The 27306-nt window shown below is 38.1% G+C and overlaps 1 protein-coding gene across 1 annotated transcript in view; it reads right to left on the bottom strand.

Annotated features, from left to right (window-relative positions):
• Positions 1 to 26028, bottom strand: part of kst (spectrin beta chain, non-erythrocytic 5 kst) — a 36405-nt gene extending 10377 nt beyond the window's left edge. The window contains exons 1-11 of the mRNA XM_018539704.1: positions 25909 to 26028; positions 25499 to 25666; positions 8149 to 8374; positions 7579 to 7856; positions 4543 to 7146; positions 4116 to 4432; positions 3569 to 3946; positions 2722 to 3387; positions 2308 to 2593; positions 1041 to 1259; positions 478 to 920 (exon numbers count right to left, since the gene is read on the bottom strand). Of these exons, the coding sequence (XP_018395206.1) occupies positions 478 to 920; positions 1041 to 1259; positions 2308 to 2593; positions 2722 to 3387; positions 3569 to 3946; positions 4116 to 4432; positions 4543 to 7146; positions 7579 to 7856; positions 8149 to 8374; positions 25499 to 25666; positions 25909 to 26028 (5705 nt within the window). The remainder of the gene's footprint in view (positions 1 to 477; positions 921 to 1040; positions 1260 to 2307; positions 2594 to 2721; positions 3388 to 3568; positions 3947 to 4115; positions 4433 to 4542; positions 7147 to 7578; positions 7857 to 8148; positions 8375 to 25498; positions 25667 to 25908) is intronic.
• Between the last annotated feature and the right edge of the window lie 1278 nt (positions 26029 to 27306).

Raw genomic sequence — 27306 nt, forward strand, 5'->3', positions numbered from 1 at the left:
CAAAGTTTTAGAAAGCGGAAAATCTAGAAAAGACTGAAGGTTTCGAATAGAAGATTGCAAAGTTTCGAAAAATTAGAAGCGTAAAAAGTAGATAAATTATGAATCGTAGTTAACGCTTATCTTCGTATATACATGAGTTAGTTCAAGTACCAAACATATACTCACTTCATTGCCTTCTGTTGATTTTGTACTTGAAGTAATGGATCGTCTTCGTCAGATCTATGTTAAATGCGTATACGAAAAAAAAGTTAGTAACCGACACCAACCCAACACCGAGAAAAAATAGACGACTATATATAGGTTTGTAAATTACAGAAAACATGTTACATGATATTAATTTATATCTAATATGCTGTCTTGTTAATTTACTGCATGCAAGTGATGAGATACTAATATTCTACAAGATGAATAAAACAGTAATAAACTAAAAATAATGACAAAAAGATTCTTATTAAATTAGGTATGTTAAAGATTTACCCTAATTGTTCCTGGCGTTTTTCGATATCCTGGATATAAGGACTTTCATTCGCGATTAGTTTTCTGGCTAATTCTTCACACTGATTAAATCTCTCAGAGCCAGCCTCTATTCGATGCTTGAAATCATTGAATTTCGCTTGCAATAGCAGCAGATGTTCATAATCTTGTCCGTAGTCCTCCGATGCAGCTGCTTGTTCTTGTTCTTTAATCCATTGCTCCAATTCTCTGCTCTCTAGGAAATATTCATGGCGATACATGCTCTCCATTAAACGTTGCTGTCTTACGGTAGCCAATCGCTGTAAAGCACGCATTTGTTGAACAATCGCTTGTTGCTTGTTGGCTATCGCTTTACTATCGGGATGCTTTGAATTGATCATTGTAGATGCAGTGTGTCCCATTTCTGTCACGATGCCATTGTATGTGTCTAATTCCAACTCAACAGCCTGTAAATTATAAAACACGAATGTACAGTAACATGATTAATTACGGCATTATAATTAAAGTGAGTTGTTTGGTTGATAGTATTTTATTATTTGTTTTGTAAAAATATTATAAAAATATACCTTATGTTTTGTCAATAATTTCGTGGCAGCATCGCGATCCCTGCCATAATCGGTAGAACTCAGCACATCGTTTTTCTCATTAAGCCAGCTTTCGACTTCGCCAGCTTCAAAAAAGAATTCTTGTGCTCTTAAGGACAAGTCCAATGCTCTGCTGCGCTCTCCTGCTTTGTCTTGTAAGTCTCTCCATGCATCATCCAGAACATCGCACAGTTCTTGAATCTAGTAAAATCATTAATGCATCCAATTATTTATTACCATCTAATAGCTCAATGAATAAAATTTTCAACATGTTACTCGCGCAAAACAAATACGAATTAATGATTCTTTAAATAGTTAATCGCTGATATCAATAAGGTTGACACACTGCCTAGAGTTCTGTCGCTGTGGCAAAAGTATCAGTTTTGCGTCTGCATGCAATAACATACATGTACATATATGTACATCTTCTATCTTGATTCCTGAGACTTATTAAGCAATAGAATAAAATCAAAAAGCTTATTGTGCAATTAAAATTAATAATAAAATTAAAAAATAAGTTAGATATTCCTTTAATCATTTTTACATCTTTAGTGTGAAAAAAGCTGCAAAACAAGTGAGATAATAATAAACAAATATAAAAGATTATAATATTGAAATACTTATATATAAATTTTCGTATATTCTTATAAAAAAAAATAAACATCCATATAAACGACTCTCGATAGACGATTATCAATCTCTTTAATAAAAAAAGTTATGCACAGATGTACACTTCTTTGTCGAAAAGTGTATACACAAATCTATATGATATTTGTTAAAAAGTGATATCTGAAAATAAACTGCTGTACAATTTTTACAATACATTAGGTATTTTACAATACCTTTTATTTTTAACAGCATATTACAATAAGAGTTTCATGTATAAAGAGTCGATTATATAATATAAAGATAGTTTACTTTCAATATTATTAATAGTTTACATAATTTTAGAAACTATGCTATAGAAGTACAAGGACTGTAGTTAACATTTTATAAACAGTAGTAATTAAAATAATAATTTGTTAATTACGTGGAATCTAACTGGATTGCTAACAATTACCATTGAAAAACAATAAACATTTCTGACAACATTTTCCATGCGTTTGTGTGTCTACCTTACCTCCGTAGACGCGGTACCCTTTGAGATGCTCCAGCTGTGCAAAAATCACAAGTTCTTACTCCAGTCTCAGCCAATCATCGTGCGAATTCACGAAAAAAAAGGTTATTATTTGACAAAGAAAACCTTTACCTTTTTCTTCTCCGGATGAGCTTGATCGATGAGTGTCTGTCCAGAAGCTAAAGTCTTATCTATCATAGGCTGATGACCAGCAATTTCCGCCTCTAGCTTCTTATGTTTCTTGTGCAAAGTCTGGGCTTGATGCAGGTTCTGTCCGAGCGTCGTCGAGGATGCTTGAGGCAAATGGTCCTTGATCCACTGCAATTCTGCGTCCAATTCAAAGCCAAATTTATGGAAGCGTAAACTCTCCTCCAATGCTTCTCGACGTCGTTTAGCTGGTTCTTTCAGGCTACGGAATCTACAAAATACAATAAACTTCGTGTATCATTTCGTCGTGTATATCAATCATCTCGGTAACAAATTAGTTTGATCATTGAACAATAGTTAAAAAAAAGAATGATAATTGAAGAAAAAATTCCCACATACTTTCTCTGGGTCGCTTGACTGGTCTTCAGAATATTTGCCGCATCAAAATGACCTTCGTGTGCCATTTCCTGACCCATGGCCACCAGATCGTCTACCTTCTGCTCCCATTGACACATATCGCTTTCGAGAGTTTGATGTTTCTTTAATAATTCCTTGCAACTGCGGAGATCCATACCCACTTGCTTACTTTGCAAACAAGTCTCTATCTCCTCTAGTTTCAATCTAGCATCTTCCATAGTGCGATTATATCCGTGTTGTGAGGCCGCTTGTCGCAATCTACGACCTTTTTCCAACGACAGCGCTACTAGTTGGTCCCATTGATCATTTAAGTCTTTCAAAATTTTTCCTACATCGTCTGATCGGTAATTTTCTTCTGATATGAGCGCCTTGCCCGCTTTGTTAACTGCTCTTAACTGTCCCTCGTTGGCGCGTAATTCTCGTTCGAAAGCTTCGTGCTTTTGTAGTTTACGCTCAAGATTATTTAAATCGCGATAGCTTTCATCGGCCGCGGTCTTCATTTTGTCACCCAACCAATCGCGCAAGTCATCCACTTCGGCTGAGAATTGTTGATAATGCTCCGATGCTTTTAAGGCTGCTCTTCGACGTTGAGCAGCGTCCTTCACTGCCATACGACGAGCTAGTACTTGATTTCTTCTTTCGTTAATGCTAGATAAATTAGATTCATGTAACTAATATATGATATAAAAGTTTTTAAATATATATTTTATTTTAAAAATCATTTTTGTAATAATGACTTCAATTTAATATTTAATATTTTATAAGATTTATAATATTATTTTTTTACTCGTATCGATCAATTTGTGTAACAAATTGTTTTAATACTTACTGATCTTTGTCATAATGATTTTGGGCGATTAATTTGTCTGCGGTGTCACTAAATGCCTTTAACCTGTCATCTTGCGCGTGAAGGGTGTTCTCGAATTTTTCATGTTGTTTCAATAGAGCCTCGACATCATCCAAAGATTCGCCCAAGTCCGTGAATTCAAGGAAAGCTTCGTGAGAACTGGTAGTAGCTTCGATCTGATCGGCTTCTCGATTAAATTGTTGTAATTCTAGACACTGTCGTAGCCATTCTTCTTTTGCTATCCAATTGGTTGTTACCGTTGGATATAATCCATTTAGCTTTTCTAGACGTTCGCGTACATCCGTCAATGTCGGGTTACGACGTAATAGCTCTCTACCGAGATCTTCAACCTCGCGGAATCTGCAAGCATAGAAACAAGGATGATAGTTTATAAAAAATTAGATATTTAAATTAACAATAAATTATTTTAATAAACTTATTATTAATAAAGAATAAATTATTTTTATTAACAATATTTTATGAAATTTTTAAATACAAAATTGATTGTATAATGTTAGCAGTTACATACTCGTCTTCTTTGGTTCGTATGTCTTCTCCAAGTTCCATGTGTTGTTTCTTAAGCTGCTCGGCAGTAGCAACATCTCTTACTGGTTCTTCGGCCTTCATTATTTCTTGCGTATCTGTAGCCCAGTTGATTAAATTCTTTGAACTGTTTATGAATATCTGTTGACCGACCGCGTCTTCTAAACGAGATCGTCGTTCCTTGGCCTTTGTTTGGACTTTGTTCCACAAATCTTTAATCTCGTTTTGTCTCACATTGACATTATTACATTCGTGTGGATATGAACTTTTGACGCTGTTGCCTAATAAATTTACTTTCCGTACCTATAAAAATAAAATAAAATAAAATAAAATTATATAAGAAAATTAAAAGTGATTTTTTTGTTATTTATTATTTGACGCTTTATTTATTCAAAATTCTGAAATTATTTTACTTTTTCTTCAACTGGAGCCAATTCTCGTTCCAAATGCTGATGTCTCCTTTGCAGAGCCTGCACAGTCTTCAAGTCGGGTCCCAACTCGGCCGTATCTAGCTGGGTGATTTTCTCCAGCATCCAATCGTGAGCTTCGTCACAGGTTCTGTTGAATAACTCAACGCTGGACGCGCCCTCCAAGCTCTTTTCTTTCTGTGTTTTCAGCCAGTTTAGATGATCCCATAGCTGATGAATGTGCCTCTGCCTGGCCTTGACTTTATCTAGCTGACTGTGGCCTTGGCGAACAAATTCATCTACCGCTGTGTCTATTGCCTCCACTCGTTTCCCGGAAGCCGACAGATCCGTTAAAAATTTCTCATACTTTCTCCTTGCCGACTCGACATTGTCGCGAGGATCATCGACTCTTAACATCTTCTCCTTGTCTTTAATCCACTTTTCAAAGTCGTCGCATTCCCGGTAAAATCCATAAAGCCTGATAGCGTCCTCCAGCAACGCGTGACGTTTTACAGCGAGATCCTGTAACTCGCTGTAAGTCTCATTGATTTTTTTCTGTCGCTTTTCCACACTGTCACCGTCGCTTACCGCTTTTCGCTTAATCGGCTTCACGGTGGACTTAATGGATTTTAATCGCCGAACAGGTACCACCTGTTTCACCATTTTCGTCTTCTTCACGCGCTGTGTCACTTTGATCTTTTCAGGTCTACGTACTTGTACTTGCACGACTTTTGGCTCGATCTCACGTACGTAATTAGCCGGCACAAATCCATCCGTACCGTCAACTTTCCTAACGCTCCACCAGTCGGGATTTGTCTTGTTCAACAGGAACATGACTTCACCCTTCACCATATGCATGCCTTGACCGTTAAATGGATATAAACTCTTCACTTGTGGTACCAATCTATCCTCATTAATAGTTCGCGGCTCGAGTCGTTCGATTACTTCGTCCACCCATTCGTCTTGTGGCATCAATCTGATCTCCTTACTCCATTCTTCCTGTTCAAGTTCGGCAACTGGTTCTGGATCGGCAGATAACTCCAGGGTGGAAATGCCAGATTTAATGAGTTTCTCCGCTTGTGTGTTCAAAGATTGTACATCACCTTTGTAGGCGTTTAGCTCACCTTCCAAATCTTTATGCCTTTGCAATAAGGCTTGAGCACTTGGTTCGTCCACTCCATAATCTTCCGAGGCTACTAGAGCCATTTTTTCATTCATCCAAGAATCCGCCTCATTTGCATCGGCGTAAAATTGGAACGCTTCGGCCGCGTCGTCCAGCTGTTTCTTTCGCAATGCCGCTAGTTCCTCCAAGACCCTCCAGTGTTCCTGCAACGAATCTATTCGATTCTGTATCTCCAATGCCGATGGATGATTGTCGGCTATCAGTTTTCTACCAGCATCGCAAAGTTGCTCGGATTTAGGCCTGCGCACTTTCGTTTCATCCTGCAAGGCTTTATGTTTCTGCTGCAGCGATATTACGGCTCGTAAGTCCTTCGCGGAAATGCCAGCCTTACATATTCGCTGTTTTTCTACCAGCCACGACTCTTCGTCCTCGTGATCCTGAAGAAAGTGGAAGAAATTCCTGGCATCTTCTAGACGAGCTTTACGCTCCTTGCTATTTTCCACAAGTTCGTCATAGGCGCGATTTAGTAATTCCAGCTTCTGTTGCAACAATGGTGCCTCCTTGTTCTGTGGCTGTGCCAAGTGTTGAGCGGCTTGTCTACCGAGTCGTCTTTGGCTCTCACCTAGAGCTGTCACCTGCAGTTCCTGTAAGCTGTGTTTTTGCAGCAGATCCTCAACTCCGAGTAAGTGCGGACCCACGTCAGTGCTCTGGAAATTCAACTGGAGCTCCTGGATGGAAGCTAACGTTGTATCAATTTCTCTCATTAAGGTCATTAGCGAGCTGAGCGCGACCAGATTGGATTTATGATTGTCTAGCAGAGCCAGCAATTCTTTCCATCTCTGCAACACCTCTTGCTCTCTGCTGCGTACTCTCTCTAAACCGTGATAATTTTCCCGCACCAATTCTTCGGACATATTTGTTAAGTCGTGGAAGCGCTCCTCGCGTGCCAAAATGTCAGCGCTGATGGCCTCGTGCTTTTTCACTGTGGCATCTACTTGTGCTAGATTGCTGCCATATCGAGGATCCGTCAGAACTTGAATCATTTCTTTCAAATAACCTTCTCTGAGTACACTTTTTCTTTCAAACTTGTAATTTAATTGCTCGAGTCTCTCTTGTCGCAACAACTCAGTCCTCAGGGCGACTTCACGACGATGCTCCGCTCTCTCCAGCTCTACCCAATTTCTCTCGATATCGTGGATCAGCTGACCCTCCTGTGGGGTGAATGCTGGCTGATTCAGAGACTTTAATCGGGTGTTTATATGAAAATATAATGCTTCTATCTCAGACCGTTCCTTGTACTTCGGCGGTTTCTCCACTGTTCGGTATTGCTTGAAGGCTAATAGTTCCCGTTGAATACCTTCAAGTGAGTTTGGAAAGCTGCGATTCTCCAAAACCTCGATTTTCATCTTGATCCATTCCAATAGATCAGTTGTTAACTTTTCATAATGAATTTTCATCTTGTCGGCGTCCATCATTTGGCCAACAATCTGTGAGTATAAAAAAAGAAAGTCAACATATTTGTAATTGAGATATTTAATTAAATATAATTAATTCTCTTAGATTCTTGAATTTATAGCTTTTTTAAAGTAAAAGATATTTTAATTATAAAATATAATATATAATATATATGTATAGATATTTATATACATTATATACGCTATCATTAAAAAAAGTATATAAATTTAAATTTTTAAGTGATTCTTTATAGATTCTTTCAAATATCTTTATATCAGAAAATTAAAATGTCAAATTCTTTGATTTAATCTCAATGATATCAGAAAGAAATATAGATTTTCGACCTTTCAGATCTTCAGAATCTTATATCTTTATATTTTCAAAATATGGTTTATTTTATATACATATATCATAGTTTTATATACATATATCGAAAAAAAAAAAAGATTTTTAAATAATCGTACATTTGCTATTCTTTTGCCGCTTTTTATTTCGTTCTTCATCCTGGCGAATGTGTGATAATAAGACGCAACATAGGTGATAATGGATTTCTCGTCTGGCCTGGCTGTATCCACATCCTCTGCATCCAATAGCCGTGGAATGCCGAGTTCCGAATTAGCAACGTCAAAGGCATAATTGAGATTATCGATGTTCTTATTTTGTTGTAATTCCGACCAATTGACCAAGTCCGGTCTGTGAGCGTGTATGAGAGCGTTGAAACCGAGTCCATTCCTCCACGAGCCTATTCGTGTAATGTTCAAAATATTTTAAATATTTCTCAATATATACAAATAATATAAAATACTATTTAATCTTTAATATAAAATATCTAATAATTTCTTTTCAATTATCTCAAAAACTTTTAATACTTAAAAAAAATGGAGTAAAGTTTATAGCTTTGAAGATTCGCGTGCAGGATTATGCTAAATGTTTTCTCGATTCATAAATATTATAAAATTTCTTTTTTTGAGACATTCGGATACTTTGAATATTCATGTCGCGTAATTGCATGCAAGACAGAGAACTCGACTCACCGGTAAAATCCTGGATGTTAACGCCGGGATAGCCATTTGTCTTTCTCTGGCACCAGAGTAGCAGAGCATCTTTGGCAGATTTCTTCTCACTGGTTTCGTTTTCTTCATCTACATCGATTTCGATCTCTTGGATTTGGAACCTCAAAATTATGGTCCAGATAAGACCGAGAATCAATCTAGGATTACCATCCACGATATCTTCTGCACCAATACTCTCAAGGCGAACCTGAAACACAGAATGTAATCTTTGAGATCAGGAAGAGTGTTGAAATAAATTGAAGAGAATAATGATTTTGAAATAAAAAAATTTCTGAACGAGAACATTTTAACATTAGAAAATATCTTACGTTTTACAATAATTTATCTCGATTATACAAATATTAGCACTTAATTAATATTACCTAAATAACAGTGATGCTTTTTCAGAAATTAAGAAAATTGTTTCATATACATTTATGTCGTATAGATGTAAAACGTCGACAGAATTTCTTAACTGAATTTTTTTCTTTTTTCGCGAAACTTCTCTCTCGTGTCATCTTATGCTACATATTATAGTTTCAAGTTTCGCTACTTAGGACATCGCGTCATTCCAATGTGCTATGCTGTGCAATGAGACCTCCACAAGTTCCTTCTCGAAACTCATCGATCAGCGAGCGAATAATGCGCCCGTATAATTTATTCGACGTTTACGTGCCGTTCGCATGATTATTTATTCGCATTCCGATCTATTGCACGATCGCGGTGCAGTATTCGACGCAGGTTGCGTAAATGACAGGTTTTAATAACGGATGAGTAATTCATAAAAATAGAAAATGCGCGAGACGTAATCGCAATTCTAAGTAATCTAGAGTAGCAAGGCGCTACATTATAAAGTGTTATCGAGAAAACCGGTAGAGAGACGCGTTTGTCGCTTTTTGTTTACAGTTCTTAACTAAATTAATTAAATATACAGCTGTTTTTTGCTTAAACTTTCATTGATGCATTTTCTTTATATTTTATATACGCTACAAAATAAAATCCAAAGTTACCGGTTACTAATTTTAGGACGATATCTGCAAATGAACGATTGAATCAAAATTTCAAAATGTCAAAATACATAATTACGTGAGAGGCGTAAATCTTAACGGCGATGTGTTTGGTAATTGGTTGTCATTGCACGTACGTTTCTCCAAGAGAAACGAATACAAACATCGGTACTTAATACTAGTCTCTCTGAAATTCCGGTTAATTTTATTTAAGCCATGGACGCGCAACGGTTATGAAATTTATTTCGGACCATTAATTTCGAGGCGCGTAAAATCCCGTTGAGAGCGTCGACTCGGCGGAAGTAATTATGTGACCGTGCCGTATAATGAATTACAACTGATGCGATTTAATAATTGCATTTTATTCCGCGTGATCGAGGAGCATGCGGAACGGGCGGAGAAATTATTTCAGCCTCTTTTCTCCGCACGGCCTGCTTTCATGTTTTACGACTTCGCGTCTCGTAATTATACAAAATAATAAAGTTGACCGTTACGTTGAGTCTCCAAAGTGAATTAGACAGAACAATGTCTTAATTTTTTTTAATACTATAGTTGTTTTCAATAAAATTCACCTTGTCGCCATGCAAGCATTTTGTAATTCGATCGAATAGCAATATAGAGATTTTAGATGAAAAACAAGTTGTAAATTATTATACAGAGATATATTTGAATTTAATCTTGACACTGGAAAGAGACTGAAGACACTGGCTCTACAGATGATAATTAATGGCTCGATTATTCCGCTCGTGAATCTCTCTTAGTCAGTAAAATTATTCTCGCGCACACTACTGCCAGTGGCAACCGATCGCTATGTGTCACTGCATTATGCTTCACTCGAGCATAATAGGGTCTTATTGATAATGCAGCATTTGTTACTTCCAATTGGCAGCAACGGCAATCACGAGTGCCGGGCCATTATTGATAATCTCTTGTCGATGGTGAAAGTAGAGCGTTATATCATTGGACGTACTGTTATTTGTTTGCCGATCGCTAATAATTCTGTGATGATAGTCAATGTGTTTTTAATGGTTTCCTTAACGCTCGCGGACGTAAACTCTGATGATATAATTGTAGGTACCGCGCCTTATATATGCATGGGAAACATAAGTGAAGATCACAGATTATCCTTGTAAATGCTTCCTCCTTGAAGAGTATCACTCTTTTTACAGTAACTGGATATCGTGATATCATCAGAATCCGCTTGACACAGAAAGCAATATTTCTTTTAAGTAGTCTGCATTTCTCAATAAATTGCATTATACTGTAAATTATGCTTTGTCAACATCTTTGAAGTGAAGTTTAATTAGATAATGTATATACCTAAAGTTAAAATTGTTAAGAAACTTTGAAAAAATATTTAATGAATTCTTTACCATAATAAAAAAAGATTGGCTCTACATATATTATATAGATACATAATATAATAATAATTATAATGATGATGTACTATTTTGAACATAAATGTAAAGCTTTTACAATGCACGAATTATAGAGAAAAACTTATTAAAAAAATATTTTATGTTACAGGAACCGCTCGGACTTTTTCTGGGGCAAGTTCACGTTTAAACACTAAAAGAGATAGATCGTTCTTATAGAAAATCTAATTTAATACTGAAATATTCAAAATAAGCAGCAATCAATTTTATTATTAAATTTCTGTAATGGTCAACTTATACTGTAACTCGGTTCCCGACCGTAATTTCATTCGCTTGACGGTCGCGGAGTAAGTATGTATATATATCGATGGGATCGACAGTCTTATGCTCGCGCTTCTCGCCACGCTATTATAGTTAATCGCGGCGCACGCCGTCGATAGACGTTTCCCGCGCCCGGCGGCTGCTGCTGCTGCTGGAATGCAGTCCGATCACTTGTGCCGGGGGTTCTATCAAGGCCGCTGGGAAATGGAAATTATGGCGTTTGTCAGCCGCGGCGGCTGACAGCACGCGGAATCCAAAACAAAGAGAACGTATAGCGTCACCGTTACGCGGCCGTCGTCGTCGTCGCTGGCAACATCTTCGTGGACGAAGTTAACGAGCCGAGTCTGGTCGAGACCGCTGAGTGCTGCTAGATCTCAACGTCATCTCGGCCGACCGGACTTCCTTGTCTCCCGCAGGCTTCCAGCCACGTGCTCATCTCGGCTTATTTTGCGGCAACCGATTGCCAGATGTCCGAGCAGGGCGGTTGCCACTTCGAACTTATTATCGTTTGACTCGATTTTCTTGTAGCTCAAGCTGTGAAACGTGTATATAGTGGACTTAATCCGTCGAGTACATTATAGCCACGTGTACGCATGTAAGAAAATAATGCAAAAAGGCCGATCCAATTAGTTTAATTAGATTGCCGATGAAAATTCAACCCTAAGTTTTATTCGAGCAAGACGTTATTGTACATTATTGCGGAAGAAAGATTAAATATCATTTGCATTTCTCACGTCATACTTGGTCAATTAAGCCGCTTTAAGATCGCGTCTTTCTAATTATATTTTCTATTTATATTTTACGTAATTTTATATTAACGATAGAGAGATATTAATAAAATTTAATCTCCTTATCATTAAGTTTTAATATATAGTAAAAATTATGTTCACAGCTTTTACACCAAATTTTATTATTCATTTTTTGATTAGCTGCTCGATTCCACGTTATCAAGATGAAGAAAGAACACTTCTTACATATAAATGTTGTCTTATATTCTTAATGATTACTGCTGTTACTTATGATAAATATACCCCGCGGCTTCTCAAAGATGCACTCGCGTGCATTTCCTTCGCAGGGAAGACAGTCCTCTCGGCGAGACAAATAGCGAACATGGCACATCAGGTTGAGCAGGCGCGCGCGGAATGTCGCAACCGATTTATCGTGTAACTTAAAAAGTTCATCCCTTCCGGCGTGATTCATCTCGTGCGATAACGGGACAGGACGCACGACTAATGATCTACTTAGGGCTAAACCGCGTGGCGAGAACACGGGGGCAAGCGCATTCCCGTCGCTGTCACCGTGCAATTTGCAGCTACCGCGCGCATTATGCACCTTGTCCGTAATAACAGCGAGCGGATAATACATCTACGAGCGAGTATCCACTCGATAATGATAGTGCGACCGCTCCGGCTAACGATGTGCGACATACGCGCTGACCGGTGCAACGATCGGGTATAGCCAGATCAGCTGTTCGTGCCTCTCTTCCCTCCTCCTCGTCCATTAACTTTGGAATTCTAATGCGCGATGTCAACGATACGCGATATGGCGTGAGCGATATCGCGGTGTTCAACGGTGCATCGCGAACTAAAACTGCAACTCGAAGCGAAGCGCAGCCGAGTGACGACGTAAATCCGCGCAGAACAGCTTGAGACGATACGATTCACGAATGAAAATTGCGATACAGAATGTATAAAATTAAATGAGAAATTCTTATAAAATACAGTTTCTTATAATATAAAATGCGTATAAAAACAAGTCTGGATGAAGAAGTGGAACGTACGGTGTACTTGAATTTCTCGTCGACGCAAACTAGAAGTAATAATATAACATCAATTAATTATAGTTTCATACTCAATAATATACTAATGTAATATAAATCATATGGTATTACGTAATGGTTATATTATTAAGTAATATAATATTAAATTAATGGACATTCTAAAGGTAATATAACATCAATGTTACAATTGATTTCTTCTGCATACAAATCACTGTGTTACTACACATAAAATAAAATATAATACGCATTCAGATGGTATTTGCGAAAAATTATTTGCAAAAATACTAGGATATATGCAGAATGTGTTCCACATTGTATTACGTAAATACAATATATATATTGCATCACACATATTTGCATAAAGGTAAGTAACAGTATATAATTATTATAAATATCACGATAAGAATGGACAAATTTCAACAGTTACTTTCAATATAATTTATATTAAACGATATAGAGAGAGTGTGCGCGTGCGCATGTCATTTGAATGACATGAAACGCGAATGAATAAATTATAAATCTAAAATAAAATCTACACTGATGTGTGTATATAAGCGAAAACCATCGTGTGCATTTAACTGTTCTCTAACATCCACCATACACACGACGAAAGTAATTCAGCGAAAAGGCGATTCGCGAAATTAACTGTGAGGTATTTTTAAACGTTTCTATACGGGGGCCGAGAAATCTCAGAAGAAACGAATAAGATAAATATAGCACAGTCGTGACAAGTCGCTAAGCGACGCGTTAAGAAAACTGCCTTTGATGAAATAATTGACTCCCGTTTTTAACGAAAGTCGCAATTTATTTTCGATGCACTCATCGTTACAAATATGATATATAGCTTTGTAGAATTCATCGTTCTTATTATCAGTTTATACAATTGAAGGTTCATGGAAATTATTGAAATACAAGCACATTTTATGTAGACAAACATTTGCAACATTCTCTCGATAGCACAATTAATAGATATTTTTCAAATTTTTCAACAACTACCATAAAAGAGTGATATTTTCCGATGAGTCTCTCGCAGCGTTTTTCTCTTCACAATGACGTAAAAATGCAATCCGTTAGTTCCAACGAACACGAGGACAAGTATTAAAGCGGGGCACTAAGACGGGCGGTACCCCGAGAGAACCTTCGAATTTTCGCCACGCCGAGGCGCGTGCACTCACGTTGCAAGTCGAGTTTCAGCGGTGCATGAATAATGAATGAGCGCCGTGGTTGCATAGCAAAACGCCGGAGAACGCGATATACTGTTATGCGTCGTCGTCGGCTAAAATGCGGGGTACGGTTAAAACTCGTGCAGGGAGACACGCGGCAAAAGTCGATAACGGGCAACGGCGTTAAATAACTCAACCGGCCGTTCGCCGCGACGCGACGCGACGCGACGCGACGGTGGCAACGACGGCGACGGGGCGGTGATCGCTTTTTGCGCGTTGCGCATTGGGTCCGACCGCAATTTGCGCACGGTTTTCAAGCGCCTCAAGCGCCTCTCGCATGGCTCCCCTAATTGAGGTATTGTGCTGAAGCGTGCCCGATCGAGTAGATTAAATTTTTGAGCCTCGACCCCGCCGTGTCTCGCCGCGATGAAATACGATCGCCTCAATTGATAATTGCATAATGCCGCGAGCTGGCCGTTTTGCACAAGAGGAGAGCGCCAACGTGCGTCCAGCGCTGCGAAGTGCACGGTGGTCCCCCAACTGGAGTTATACATGGGAGGGTAAACACAATTAAAAAAAAATATATATATATATGTATAATGAAAAAAACAATAGATTTAAATCTATCAGAATTCTGATATTTACACTGTAAAAAATAAAATGTTTAACATTTTTGCGTGTCTGAGAAATCCACTCAACGTCTTTGAGTTAAAATTAACATTTCATTTTTTACAGTGTAAATACGAGGAGAAGCCTAGAAAGAATTTACGTTATTATATTTAACTTGACACAAATTTTGAAATTTTTGTTCAACTCTACACCATAAAATTTCGGATCAGTGTGAAATTAAAATGTCGAACAACAATGTCCACGAAGATTATATAGTCTTGTCGTATGAATTTTCAAGTCGAACGTGACTTCCCGTTCGAAGCGAAGCGAAACGGAAAAACCTTTCCGCGTGTCTCTCGATTCACAGTTACTCGCGGAAGAAATAGCTATATGGATTTGTCGACGTCGTCCGTGTCGAGGAATGCATTCGCGCAACGCAACTCCATACGAGTTTAATAGAAACATTTGCGGGAATTAATTTCGCGAGGGGTTGCGGTAACGCGGTCAGTCGCGAGGTCCGCAACGTCGGCGGAATGGGGGATAGCAATTCTAATGCATTTACCGTGGAATGCGACTCCTACGTATGGACATTCACTGGATCGGTGCTGCGCTGCGAGGTATCCGTTCGACCGTGCTTGCTTCTCGAAGACAGTAACCGCACCGTGGAAATGCAACGCAACGCTCGTAAGATGACGTGGTTAACTTGACTCTTCATTCGAGATACGGTAGCGAATTCGCGATCTTTCGCCAATAGATTCCTGTCTCATTCTCTTTCCGTGTGTAATTTATAGTTTTTTTTTTTTTTTTCTAATGGCATTCCAAAAAGTTTTAGTCTTTTAAATGGATAGTTCCGATTAAGCCATCTTTTACAAGAAAAGTGGTGGTGATTTCGCCAATTCCCTAGGTAGTAAATGGAAGCAAACGAGGAGCAAAGGAAGGTCTATTAATCTCGTGAAGATCTCGCTTACACAAAAAGTGAAAAGATTTAAAGCCTAACTGTATCTTTCCGAGCCTTCTCTTTTAAGATAAGGCTAACTTTAAAAAGATAATAAATTTGGGATTAGAACTTCTTTTCTCCAAGGGCATTGCCGGGAAAGTGCCAGTCGGTCGGGGACGGGTCGGGGACCGTGTAGCGGTTTTCCTATGGCAGCTGACCGCGCATTCTTGGCAGGGAATGTCGATCGTAGGCACGCAGGAATGACATCTGGAAACTCCCGCTCCTAACTTACGGCGACATTTAACCACGAGATTCTCCGTGTATTTCGTCATCGTTTCGAGAAAACGCGCGGAATTAATCCCGCGAAACTCTCGGCTGCTCCGTCTAAGTGGGTTAATGAAGCTCTCGGAACGAGATTTCCGACGATCGCCGCGACTTCGATATACGTGACGCGCGTTAGATTTATGCTACAATAAAATCCGAGGTAATAAAAAAACCGATTACGTCGCTATCTTTCGTTCTATTACTACAACGTGCCTTTTGCTGGAGGAATCTCGTGATCGCCGTAATCGCCTTGAGTCGTGGAGAGAAAAGTGACATGATATATTCTAAATCTACTGATTGGTATGTATCACTCAAATAAGTCATGGGATAATTGAGTTGTTCCTACGGAATCAATTCACTTAAAGAATTTACAGAATTTACTTATATGTTAATTATTATATCTGTTGTGTGTGTGTCACATCATCGTTTTCCGTTTTCTCCAAAATTGAGATGTATTTATTTGTAACAGATCTATAATAGATCCTTTTTTTTCCTAGTTCAAGTTTTTTGCTGTTCTAAGTTTTCAAAGAACATGAAAAAATTCAGGGGATTACATTTTATTATTTTACTACATTATACTTTATAAAATAGTTCCTTAATCCAGTTTTATTCAATAAAAATTGAAATTTAAGTAAAAATAACAATGAAATTTGAGAGTGTTTGGATCAAGAAAGATCCAAATTGCAGATGGAGGGGTTACTCCAATTGTACGTTACGACAGAAAAATCACGCAAAAATTTTAATAAAAATCAAGATGTAATAAAAAGTCGGGCATATATAACCAAGAATAATGTTTTTAAACAGAGATTCTCATATTTAATAATTGTAGTAAAAGCTTTGCTTCTTTGAAGATAAGACATATAACATGGTATAGTAAATAAACTCTTGTAACTTCTGTCAAGAGTATAGTCAGCGAGTCAGCAGTACGTTTCTCCTCCCAAATTGAATAACTGCGAAAGAACTACATCCGCCGGCTGGCTTCGAGACATCCTTGACGACGGATGTCTCGCGTTAGCATACTCCGCCGGTGAGTTTGGATGTCATTCAGAACGTGCACGTGTACGCCGTCGGCTTTTGCGCTTTCCGTGAATGGTTATGGAGTACAAGGTTGAGCAACGTGTCCGCCTGAGACGGGCGAAGGATGATGAAGCAGCTGCGGGGATGCTGCGGGTAGAGGGGTAGTCAAGGTGGAGCCCGTTAGAAGAGACGTCCCTCGGCTTTTACGGCCGTATCACATCCTTACGGGGCCCGTTGCTTGTCTCGTAAAGATTCACGAGGAACGGATGCAGTTTCTAAAAAAAAAGGGGGAGGGGGAAGAAGAGAGAGAGAGAGAGAGAAAGAACTCGTAATGGTGTTGGAATATCGTAAAATCGGGGAAACACAGTTGATGCCGTCGAACGAGGACACGTAGAAAGTCTTTCTCTGCGATGATGCGCTTAAAAGAGAAACGTGGGAAGCCCGCGTGCAGCGTACATGAGAAAAAGGAAGCGAAACTTATGCAAATTTGCGATATCGTCGAACATCTCTTCAAAGAGGGATCGATATCGCCGTCGGCTGAACGCATCTCAGGATCCTGGAAATTTCGATTACACGTCACTTTAGCGATTCATCTACCTCGCTTTCGACCCGTGTCTTTGATTTCTTCGTGATCTTCGTTGTCGTGTCTCTCTCCCATTTTCCATTCCCGCGAGAAGTATAGATAATTCGTAGAATATGCTAGAATGAAATATAAGATCAGACAAACAGACGACGTAATCGCAGAGATATGATGAATTTATCTATCTTATATTTCACTCTCCGCGGCACATTCAGCTAATTATTATCTACATTTTGTTTGAAAAATAACAATCAACTAATTTAATCGTTCGAGGTGGTTTAATGTTTCCGAGGTCAATTAGCTGTTATCAAGTATAAAGTCAACAGCCGTTATAAAGTATACTATAATTTTCTCTATTAATATTTTATAATCGATGATGACGATTTGACAAGCGCAAAGTCCGGAAAAGGATTGTATTGATTAATTTATATTTTCATTTGCAGCAATATTTAGCACCTAGTTATTTAAAGACAAAACACATTGCCGAGGAAAGCGGATTCCATTTATTTATTTTGAAGATTTACGATGCAAAGCGAGAGCGGTGCATCGCCGAGTATTTATTATCATAATGCGGCGGGCGTTGTATGAATGCGTTATTTCGGGGAATATGATATTCATATAAGTTTCCGTTAAATCTGTTAAATCAAAGCTTCACAAACAGCGGCAAAAGCGATTTTGCACGATTCATCGCTTCCGTTTTCGCGGTGATTTTCATGAATCATTGCTATCGGAAGTCGATAATCGTAACGTTGATTATGGCATATATTCAAAGAATGTCTAATATCTAACAAAATTATTTTCAAATCTGTATCTAGCTTAACTTTTTAGATACTTCAGCAAAATCGGATTTTTTTTCCCCGTATAATTACGTAGAAAAGAATTCAATCTGGATCTGGTTGTTTTGCGTACATTCAGCGTTTCTCATTCGCAGATCGTGATCGAACGCATGCGGTCGCGTAACGATGGAAATCAAATGTCTGTCGTGCATACTTCATGCTGACCATCATAAAAGATTAATGTAATCACCGGTTTCGGATGTTACTTTGAAACGGCGCTCTTAATTTGCATGATTCGATTCTGTGGGAACAACGCGCGCAAGGATACGTAAGGACGAGGTTGGGTTCGCGCCGAACGCACAATTTGCTGGGATAAAAGGGCAGAAAGCTAGCTGTCGAAATCTTCTTCGGACACATGGCGCACTGATCGATGATAACACATATTTGCAATAATTGACTGTCGATTGCTCACCGCTGTGCGATTGCCTCGCGTTTCAATTTGTTTTCCTGTTCCAGGCAGACTGAAAGATTATTGCGAAAAACTAAGTATAGTATAAGCTAACGTATGCTATATAATCAATCTTACTTTTTCGAATTTCGACTTGATGAAAAGAAAAAAAAATTCGAAATAAGTATAGCAGAGAAATTTGATATATGAAATTCGACAAATATATTTTGCACGTGTTTGAATTAATCAAATTTAAAATAATTTTCTTAAGTTTTTAAAGTAATTGGTTTAAATTATCGTTGCAGTGAGAACTTTTTAAATTATAGTAAAAACATAATTATTTCGTAGATTAATTGAAATTCAATACTTATCATATTCTTGTACCAGAAACCGAAATCGTGTCGTGATTTGCTTTATTTTAATGTTTGCACTTCTCTTATCGACTGTTGCGTTTCGCGCATAGATAACTATATTTACAGATTATTAAATACATATATGTACATATAGGTATATATATTTTATTCGATAAAACGTTAAAATCATAAGGCAAACAACAATTTTCTCTTATTATCGTTGTGGTAGAAGTAGGGTAGAATTATTATCAGCAACATTTATTTTTCAATTTATATTTTTCAGTGCGATCATCCGAGTTTTGCAAGTCATTCTGATTTCTTATCAGAATAATTTTCTAACAGAACTCGCGCCATACTTTCACCTGTTTTTTGCAATGTTCACTATCAATTGTTTTATCTAAGTTTTTCAAGCTAATACTACTATATCATACTATATCCCTTTCATAGCAATTTATACTTTAATAAAATGAAAAGAATCGGAGTTATTTATACGCAAACATGTTTCTCTTCAGATTAAACATATTTTTTTTATATTTATCATCTAGATAATAGTAATTACCACCTAGATCACAAAACGTTAAATGATCGTCGTATTAGATTAATAACAAATTACATTGGGTGCATTTCGCGAGAATGACCGATTGATACATGTAATGATCAATCAAACCTTCTTCTTAGTAGGAATTACTTCTTAGCGATCGACTACGCATCATTATTAATGTGTATGTTCTTCATAATATCCATCACAATCAAGACTATAGAAAAGATTCTTTGGAGGAGGTCGACCGGTTCCTTTTCAAGCGCGATTATCTAACACGCAAGGGTCGATCGATTTCTCGAATACTGAAAACACTTTGCGTTTAACAACTTCCTCGGTAAATTTTTATGGGATGATGCCTCGGGTTACATTCTACGTCAATGTGTCGATCAATCGCGTAATTCCGTATAATTTTTATATTATATATAAAAATTATTTTACAATTCTTATTTTGATAAAAAAAGCACGATATCAAAATGTAATATATACAATATTTTTTGTGCAAAATAAGAATTTGAGGCTTAATGAAATCTTCAGCGATTAATCTTGCTAATTGATTCTTAACGGTAAAATATGAAGACATAAATTAATATTCTAGAAGGACGATTTTTAATTAAATTAATAATAAACAATAAGAAATAGAAGATAAATAAGAGCCGTTTGTCCAACTCGTCAAATAATTCTATTCCATATTACGAAGTATTAAGTGCAAAATAAGAATTTGAGGTTTAATGAAATTTTCAGCGATTAATCTTGCTAATTGATTCTTAACGGTAAAATATGAAGACATAAATTAATATTCTAGAAGGACGATTTTTAATTAAATTAATAATAAACAATAAGAAATAGAAGATAAATAAGAGCCGTTTGTCCAACTCGTCAAATAATTCTATTCCATATTACGAAGTATTATAACGAGAGATTTATGTAATGATTACATATTAGTTATAATCGTTGAACCGATAATCAGATAAGCCACAATAAAATTGTTTCTTTTTCTCAGTTTATTGTATTTGTCTTTGACAACCAGCTTTCAACTGCGATGGAGACATCCCGTCAAGGTGAAGACGTAACGGACGTAGTTCAGACGAGGTCGGGCTCTAAACAGTTCTAAACGCTATTGTCTAACACGCGAAGATCAGCATAGGTCGACGTGTCTGAAGAATACAACAGAACGGAGAGAATAGCATTAGGGGAATGATGCCTGAGGGGCGGCAGGAAATTGCGGTCTATGGCTACGTGTTTGATACCTAAATCAGACAACCGAGAGAACCACCGCAAATTAGAAATCCTAAATCGAGGATACTTCATCGATATTTCTACGCACGTTTAATAAAAATATATAGCGCAGTACATACTAATTATTTATCAATTCGTATTCAATAGAGTCAATTATTTTAATAACGAGGAAATCGTGGAAAAAAGTGATATCCAAAATCACTCTCTACACAGCGATATTGCTTCGAATTTTTTTCAAACTTTGTACCTTTGTCTAAATAGGTACCTCTATGTGCTCCCTCTTGTTGTGTTCTTCTCTCTATGACAGTACCATCTGGTTTCATTTCACATCTGCAAGGCTTCGCGACGGTCTAGCAAGTTTTGCCTGCCGGTCGCTGACCTCCACCTCTCGTTCTTCTTCCTCCCTCGTCCTCCATCGACTACCCCGCGCTCTTGTCTTTCCCGTTCTTCCTTCTCATCTTCCTCCTCCTCGGCTTTTATCGGACTTACGTCTTCCTCCTCACGTACTCACTTATATATCTTCTTGTCCTGCCTTCCAACTTATGGGTCGCGAAAATTAGCCGAAAAGGAGCAGGAAAAATCGGAGGGAGTCCGACATGCCTTCTCTTTCTTCTCGCTTCTCTTCTTTTTAGCATTTTCTGTTTCATTTCTCTTCCTTCCACTTCTTCGCACAGATTTCCTAGACGTGCGTGCAACGCGCACCGACAGCTTCGCGCGAGAAGGATCGCTTCTTCTCAGAACGTCCAACGGATACCTCCCTAATTACTTCGGGGTTGGATTCTTGTGGGTGCCTGAGAAGAGCCTCTGGGCGAGACACGAGAACCGTGACGCCGCGCTTCTGGCAAGTCTCAAGAATTCCAAACCTCTGCGTACTCTTCATTGTTTTCTGAATACTCATTCTTTCGGAACAATTCTGTACTTTGCGATATGATAAATGATGCTAAATACCACACGTCTAGACATTAATCGAGTATTCGCTCAACAATTTTCTATCTGAGATATACGTTTTATATTACAATAGTAATTTAATGTATAAATTACATAGCTGTTTTACTTGAAACTTGTTTCTTTACTATTACATCAAAAATATAGTTATTGATTTAAAAAGAATCTTATTTTGATTTTATATCGCCATAATACAAATTCTTAGATCCACCCACAGGAAAACTTATGCAAGTATTACGGACACGATGTGGCTAATTCTGCCCATAATAAGAGCTCATTATTTAAATCGTTGTCTTACATTCCTACCAACCAGCATCATTATTACAACACCGTGCGAGAGGCAGGAAGAAACTCGAGCTAGATCGTGACTTTTCAGTATACTTTCGATGCGAGAAAGCATGATCGTTTTATTACCGATTTTGTCGCGAAAATTTCCTTGACTTTTTATGTGAACACGTCGTAAAAGTAAAAAGTAGGAGAAAGTGTTTAAATTTTAAGAACTGATTGATACTTTTATAATATGAAATCAATATATTAGAGATGCTCTAAATAAATTAATTTTATTCAAAACAGTTTCTGCTTATTATAGGTAACTCTTTTTTGTGGTCTGAATGATTGTTTAAAGAGTTTTCGCTCGATTGCTGCGTTTAACAGAAGCGAATTGTGTTGGTAGTGTCATAAAGCATCCTTTTAGGCGAAGGAGGGATTTGCTGAAGCATGCGGTATGTTTGCTCGTAACGGACGGTATCATCTTCCAGAAATAACTCGTGTCCTTTTTCGAGGAGTCCACGTGGGAGATGGATCGTCACCGTGAAGACAGCCGTGCGATAAAGACCGTGATCGATTCATGCGGCGCTCGAATGCACGAACCAAATTTGACATACGCTCGGGCGTGGTCGTCGGTGTGGCCTTTATTTAATCCTTTCGCGTCTAATGGCTTTTGTAAACGCCTTTCCTTTCGCGGAGCCTTACAGAGGCCGAACTGAGAAGAATAACGGTTGCCTCGACGCCAAGTTTCTTGAGTTATTGCCGGCAATTAAAATGTTTCGGTGAATCAAGCTTTAGAGATACGAACGAGCAATAGAGGCCTTGTATTCCAATTAATTTTAAAATGAGTTTTACTTCAACTTGACAAATATTTTGTTTAAGGTTCAATCATTATAATTGGAACGTTTTCTCACTGAAGAATAATAATTTCGAAGTCCAGGATGTTATAATTAATCTTATATTTAGTTTCATTGAATTTATAATTTTGATATAAAGTCACATCTGAATTTCCTGAAAGAAGAAGCGAAGAAAGATACGAAAGTTTATTTGAGCAAAAAAAACTTGTCGCTGAATTATTAGCGATTCTTCTTTCCGCTATAATTAGGTATAAGTCTACAACTTACAATGAACTGTAAAAATGCCAATTTCTGCCGGTTATATACCGGACTAGAGAAGTGCTCGTGCTAGAAGACTTGCTCGTTTAAGACCGTTAAGGTAGAAGTAAGCGAACGGAGGAAAAGCCAAACGTGGCTTTTCCTCCGTTCTCCTCCAAATGGGGGAAACGAGAAACCGGTGAAAATCGTCTTTTGCATCGCGCGCGCAACGAATGTACCGTTTGCTTCGCCGATCGGAGTTGCAAAAAGTTGCACCGCGGAAACACGCATCGCTCGTCCTACCATGATGGTCTTCGTCGAGACACGGCGGTAAACGACGTCATGCATTATTTAGCAAACGCCATGGATCACTGCTCGCAAATGCAGTCGCATTCCGCCCACCAAAATTATGCGGATAGTTTACATAAATAATTTGACTAGGATCATTTTTTTTTTTTTAACTCGAAACGTTACGCTGAAAGAACTTTGGCATGCCTAAATTAAGCCTTTATTGTCGTGGCATAATAATTTTTCTCGCAAAAATCTAAGTGAAAGTTTACTTTATATTGCGACCACATATTGCAGAATAGCTGGATAAATTATTAAATTACATCGATTCAGTACAAACAACAATAGCATTATGAAAAACAGAAATACACGCTTCTTAAATTGATCCCCTTTGTGAATTATCTTGAAGGTTGAAGAAAAATGAAATTTCCTCTTCGAACGAATAATGATGTCGCATGCCCAATACCTTATATGCGAAGGACAATGAGTTTTTCATCGCACGCGATCGGCGCACGGCCGTTGTACGGACACAACGATTTAACGCACGACTTCATAACGATGCCTAACGATTACGTTCATATTACCGCGGTACCGATAAAACACGTACTTGCACAGTAAAAAGTATACGGCCGAGCATCACGAGCATTTCGCCGCTGAGATATGTTTCCATAAACGGTAACGCGTTAAGGCTGTATCACGCATTGCAACGACCGGAATCTCACAATTTATAAACGCTCGTACAAGGAAAGAGCATCTATATATATATATATATGGTATATAAAATATATAATATATATTTCTTTCAGTCCAATTAACTCTTAATTAGATAATAATTATTTTGCTGTATGCATCAAGAATTGTTATCGCGCAATCTGTACCAGTTAATTCTACATCAGCAATATAAATTTCATTAGTGGATTGCATAAAATGGCCGAAGTTCACAGAAATATATTAAGTTACTTGCTAAAACTAAAGCTGAGAACCGTTATCGTACGCTCGGCTCCGCCTTATCTCTCTTAAAAATTGTATTATCTAATTTTATCTAAACTTAATTATGCCACTTCATCTAAAATGTACACTCAAGTACGCCGCCGTTGCGCGCCTCGCAATTCCACGTATCTTCGCGCGGTATTCTTTTTCGAGCTCGCTCGCGCGTTCCGGTGGGCACCGGTGCGTCGCAACGAAGCCCGGTAAGTGTAAACTCCTCGTGAATGGCCTCTTATGCTTCGTGGCTTATGACATAATAGTTTCACTACGTGCGGCGTGTATATGCCAAGGAGAGGAGTTCGCGGAACCAGACCGAGAGAGGTGCAGTATAAAACTCGAAGCCGTAACGTAAGACGAGCGCGCGGGCGAAGGCATTGACCAGGCGCGGTGATGCGTCGGCGTTTGTATCGGGCCTGTCGGTTTCCAAAGAGACCAACAGGAATCACGCGGTGGCCCCGATCCTCGTGTTACCGGAAGCGACGCGTCGCACATCGTATTTCTTTAACCGCCTTGTCCGCGAACTCGCCCGCAACGATCGCCCGTGGGTCTCTTAATCTCTTGTCAGATCTAGACTGTAGAATTTCTTTGGCTTCGTCGCATAGACAGCGCGCACTGATATGCGTGTGTGGGCTACTAGACAGATAGGAAATAACAGCTGGAATGCTGTTAGATTAATCATCCGAATGATTCCTTTGCGTTAATACGGCGATACTTGATTACGGTGCGTATATGCGAGTCATCGGCAAATCTATTCTTATCACCGTGACGACTTCGAGACATTATGGTATTTAATACCGCAATATCTTATGTCTATTATGTTCACATATACCGTATATACGCATTAAAAATGTAAGTCTGGGATTAATTTAACATTGTGTATTTATCTTTAGCACATTTGCATCGAAATGTACGTTTCGGCGATCTATGGTTCAACAGAGGAATTACGAGCGTGACTTAACGGACCTGCTTGTTGCCTCGCTAATTTATCCGGCACTCTCTTGGCTTGGAAGCTTTTTCGAGGCCTTTATTTATTCCCCGCCGAACAAAGTTGTTCGCGCGCTGAACACGTGCAACCACGCTGGACCGCGGCGCAGTTGATCGTTCGCACTCGAGAGGTTTTCGAGAGTGAGCAACGTCAGGAGAAACACACACTCGAGACCCCGAAAAAGCGAGACGGAGAAAGAGAGAGAGAGAGAGAGAGAGAGAGAGAGAGAGAGAGAGAGAGAGAGAGAGAGAGAAAAAGAAGAAGGAGACAAGCCATGCTCTGCGGGAATATGTATTACCTTGGTATGGAGGAACGCCAGGGACTTGTTCACGTTCTCGATTTTGTGAACTCGCATGCGCCCGTTGTTGGGCTTGGCCAATCGCTCGCCGGAGATGATCTCCAATAGTTTGAGTAGTTTCTTGCCATCTGCCAGATCGGTGAATAGATCGTCCACCTCCATACGCGCCTAAAAAGTCAGATCAAAATTCGATATAATTCAATTCAAAAGGATATGTCACGCACGAAAAGGTATTGTAATTATTCATCGAAAGCAGCTTCATACATCAAGATTAATTAATGTGAAAAAATACCGTTAATACTATTTACGAAGATATCTTTGAGAGTGGATTTGAATATAAATCTTTATCATTTGCAACCTCTGCTTTATGCAAATCTTTCATTCTTTAATATTACAGTTAGAAGCGTTACCTTCAGCAGAAACGAATTGATCCATTTCGTGAACGTCTTCTTCTGGATGTGAAGACGTTCTTCTTGCAGGGCCTTAATGCGGCCCTGCTCGAACTTGAGAACGTCTTCCCTTTGAGTCATTCTCTTCTGTATCTGCGCACCACCCCTATATCTGTCAATTCTCGGTGGAGGATATGTAGGGGCGTGTTCGAAACTACGGGTCCTTTCTTGGGGTGCGGCGCTTGGCCCGGCGCCGGGCACATACTGCGCCCCTGAAACAGAAATCGTCCGCTTTTGGAAACTCGTTCTGTTAGCGTAAACCTTGCGTAAACGCGACGTAAACACAGGATACGTGTGGAGGGAACACAATCATAAATGTTCTCCCGACGAAACCTCGTGCGCGATTAGCATCTGTGACATTTCCTTTCTAGTAAGCACGTGTTTTAAAACCCCCTTTTAAACCTCGTAAAGATTGAAATTAAATTAGCGGTGAATAACAAAATTAAGATATAAGGAATATCCTTTCAGGATAGCTCGAAGAATAGCTATTTCAAAAGGCCAGAATTTTTCAAATCGGAATTTTTGCTATTAGTGCACACAGCAAAAATATATTATCAGAGGATTGTCAAAATAAATTAAAAAGTAAAAATCAGTAAAAGCAGTATGTGTTTTCTCTCACTATTAAAAAATTGAAAAATTATTAATTCTAGCAATTTGTAATACAAATTTTTTATATTTATAAAAAATTGTAGCAGCAATCGTTTTTGTTAATGAATTCGACATTCCAATTCGAACAATAGTCATCTAATATGATAGTTATTAATCGTTTTGTTTCGTGAGCGGTGTAATACTTTAATTGAAATCGAGAGGCAAAGATGACCCATACACAAATAGCTTCTGTAACTTATGATCTTTCATTATTTTGACGTAGATCGTTCTAACATTTGATCGCTGCAATATTACACTGTCAATTCATCATGATGTATTGAATAGCCATGCCGATAAGGAATTATTGAATTCTCGATGGAATTTGACCTTATAAGATCAAACTGTGGTATGCCCATCATTATTAACATAATATCTAAAGGAATAAAACAAAATATCTAAAGGAATTAATATATAATATTAGGTTGGAAGAAAAATTTTATATATATATTAGCTCAAAACTATATATATAATATAATATCATCGTCAAAAATGAGCAACATTTAAATTTAAATAAAAGGTTTTAAAGTTTAAAATCTCTACTTTCAAAAGGTTTTTGTAATTTTCTAGTTCATGTGAATATAGTAATTTTTTACATAATAGAAAACTACGTACTGAAAAAAAAAGAAACTTTTTCTTCTCACTTTGTGGTACTGTCATGTACCAAATTTGCAAAAATTTTCGACTATCTAACGTGAAAGCTTAAAGTTTTTT

The sequence above is a fragment of the Cyphomyrmex costatus genome, unplaced genomic scaffold (genome assembly GCF_001594065.2).
Source record: "Cyphomyrmex costatus isolate MS0001 unplaced genomic scaffold, Ccosl1.0 scaffold219, whole genome shotgun sequence".
In the NCBI taxonomy this organism is placed as follows: domain Eukaryota; kingdom Metazoa; phylum Arthropoda; class Insecta; order Hymenoptera; family Formicidae; genus Cyphomyrmex; species Cyphomyrmex costatus.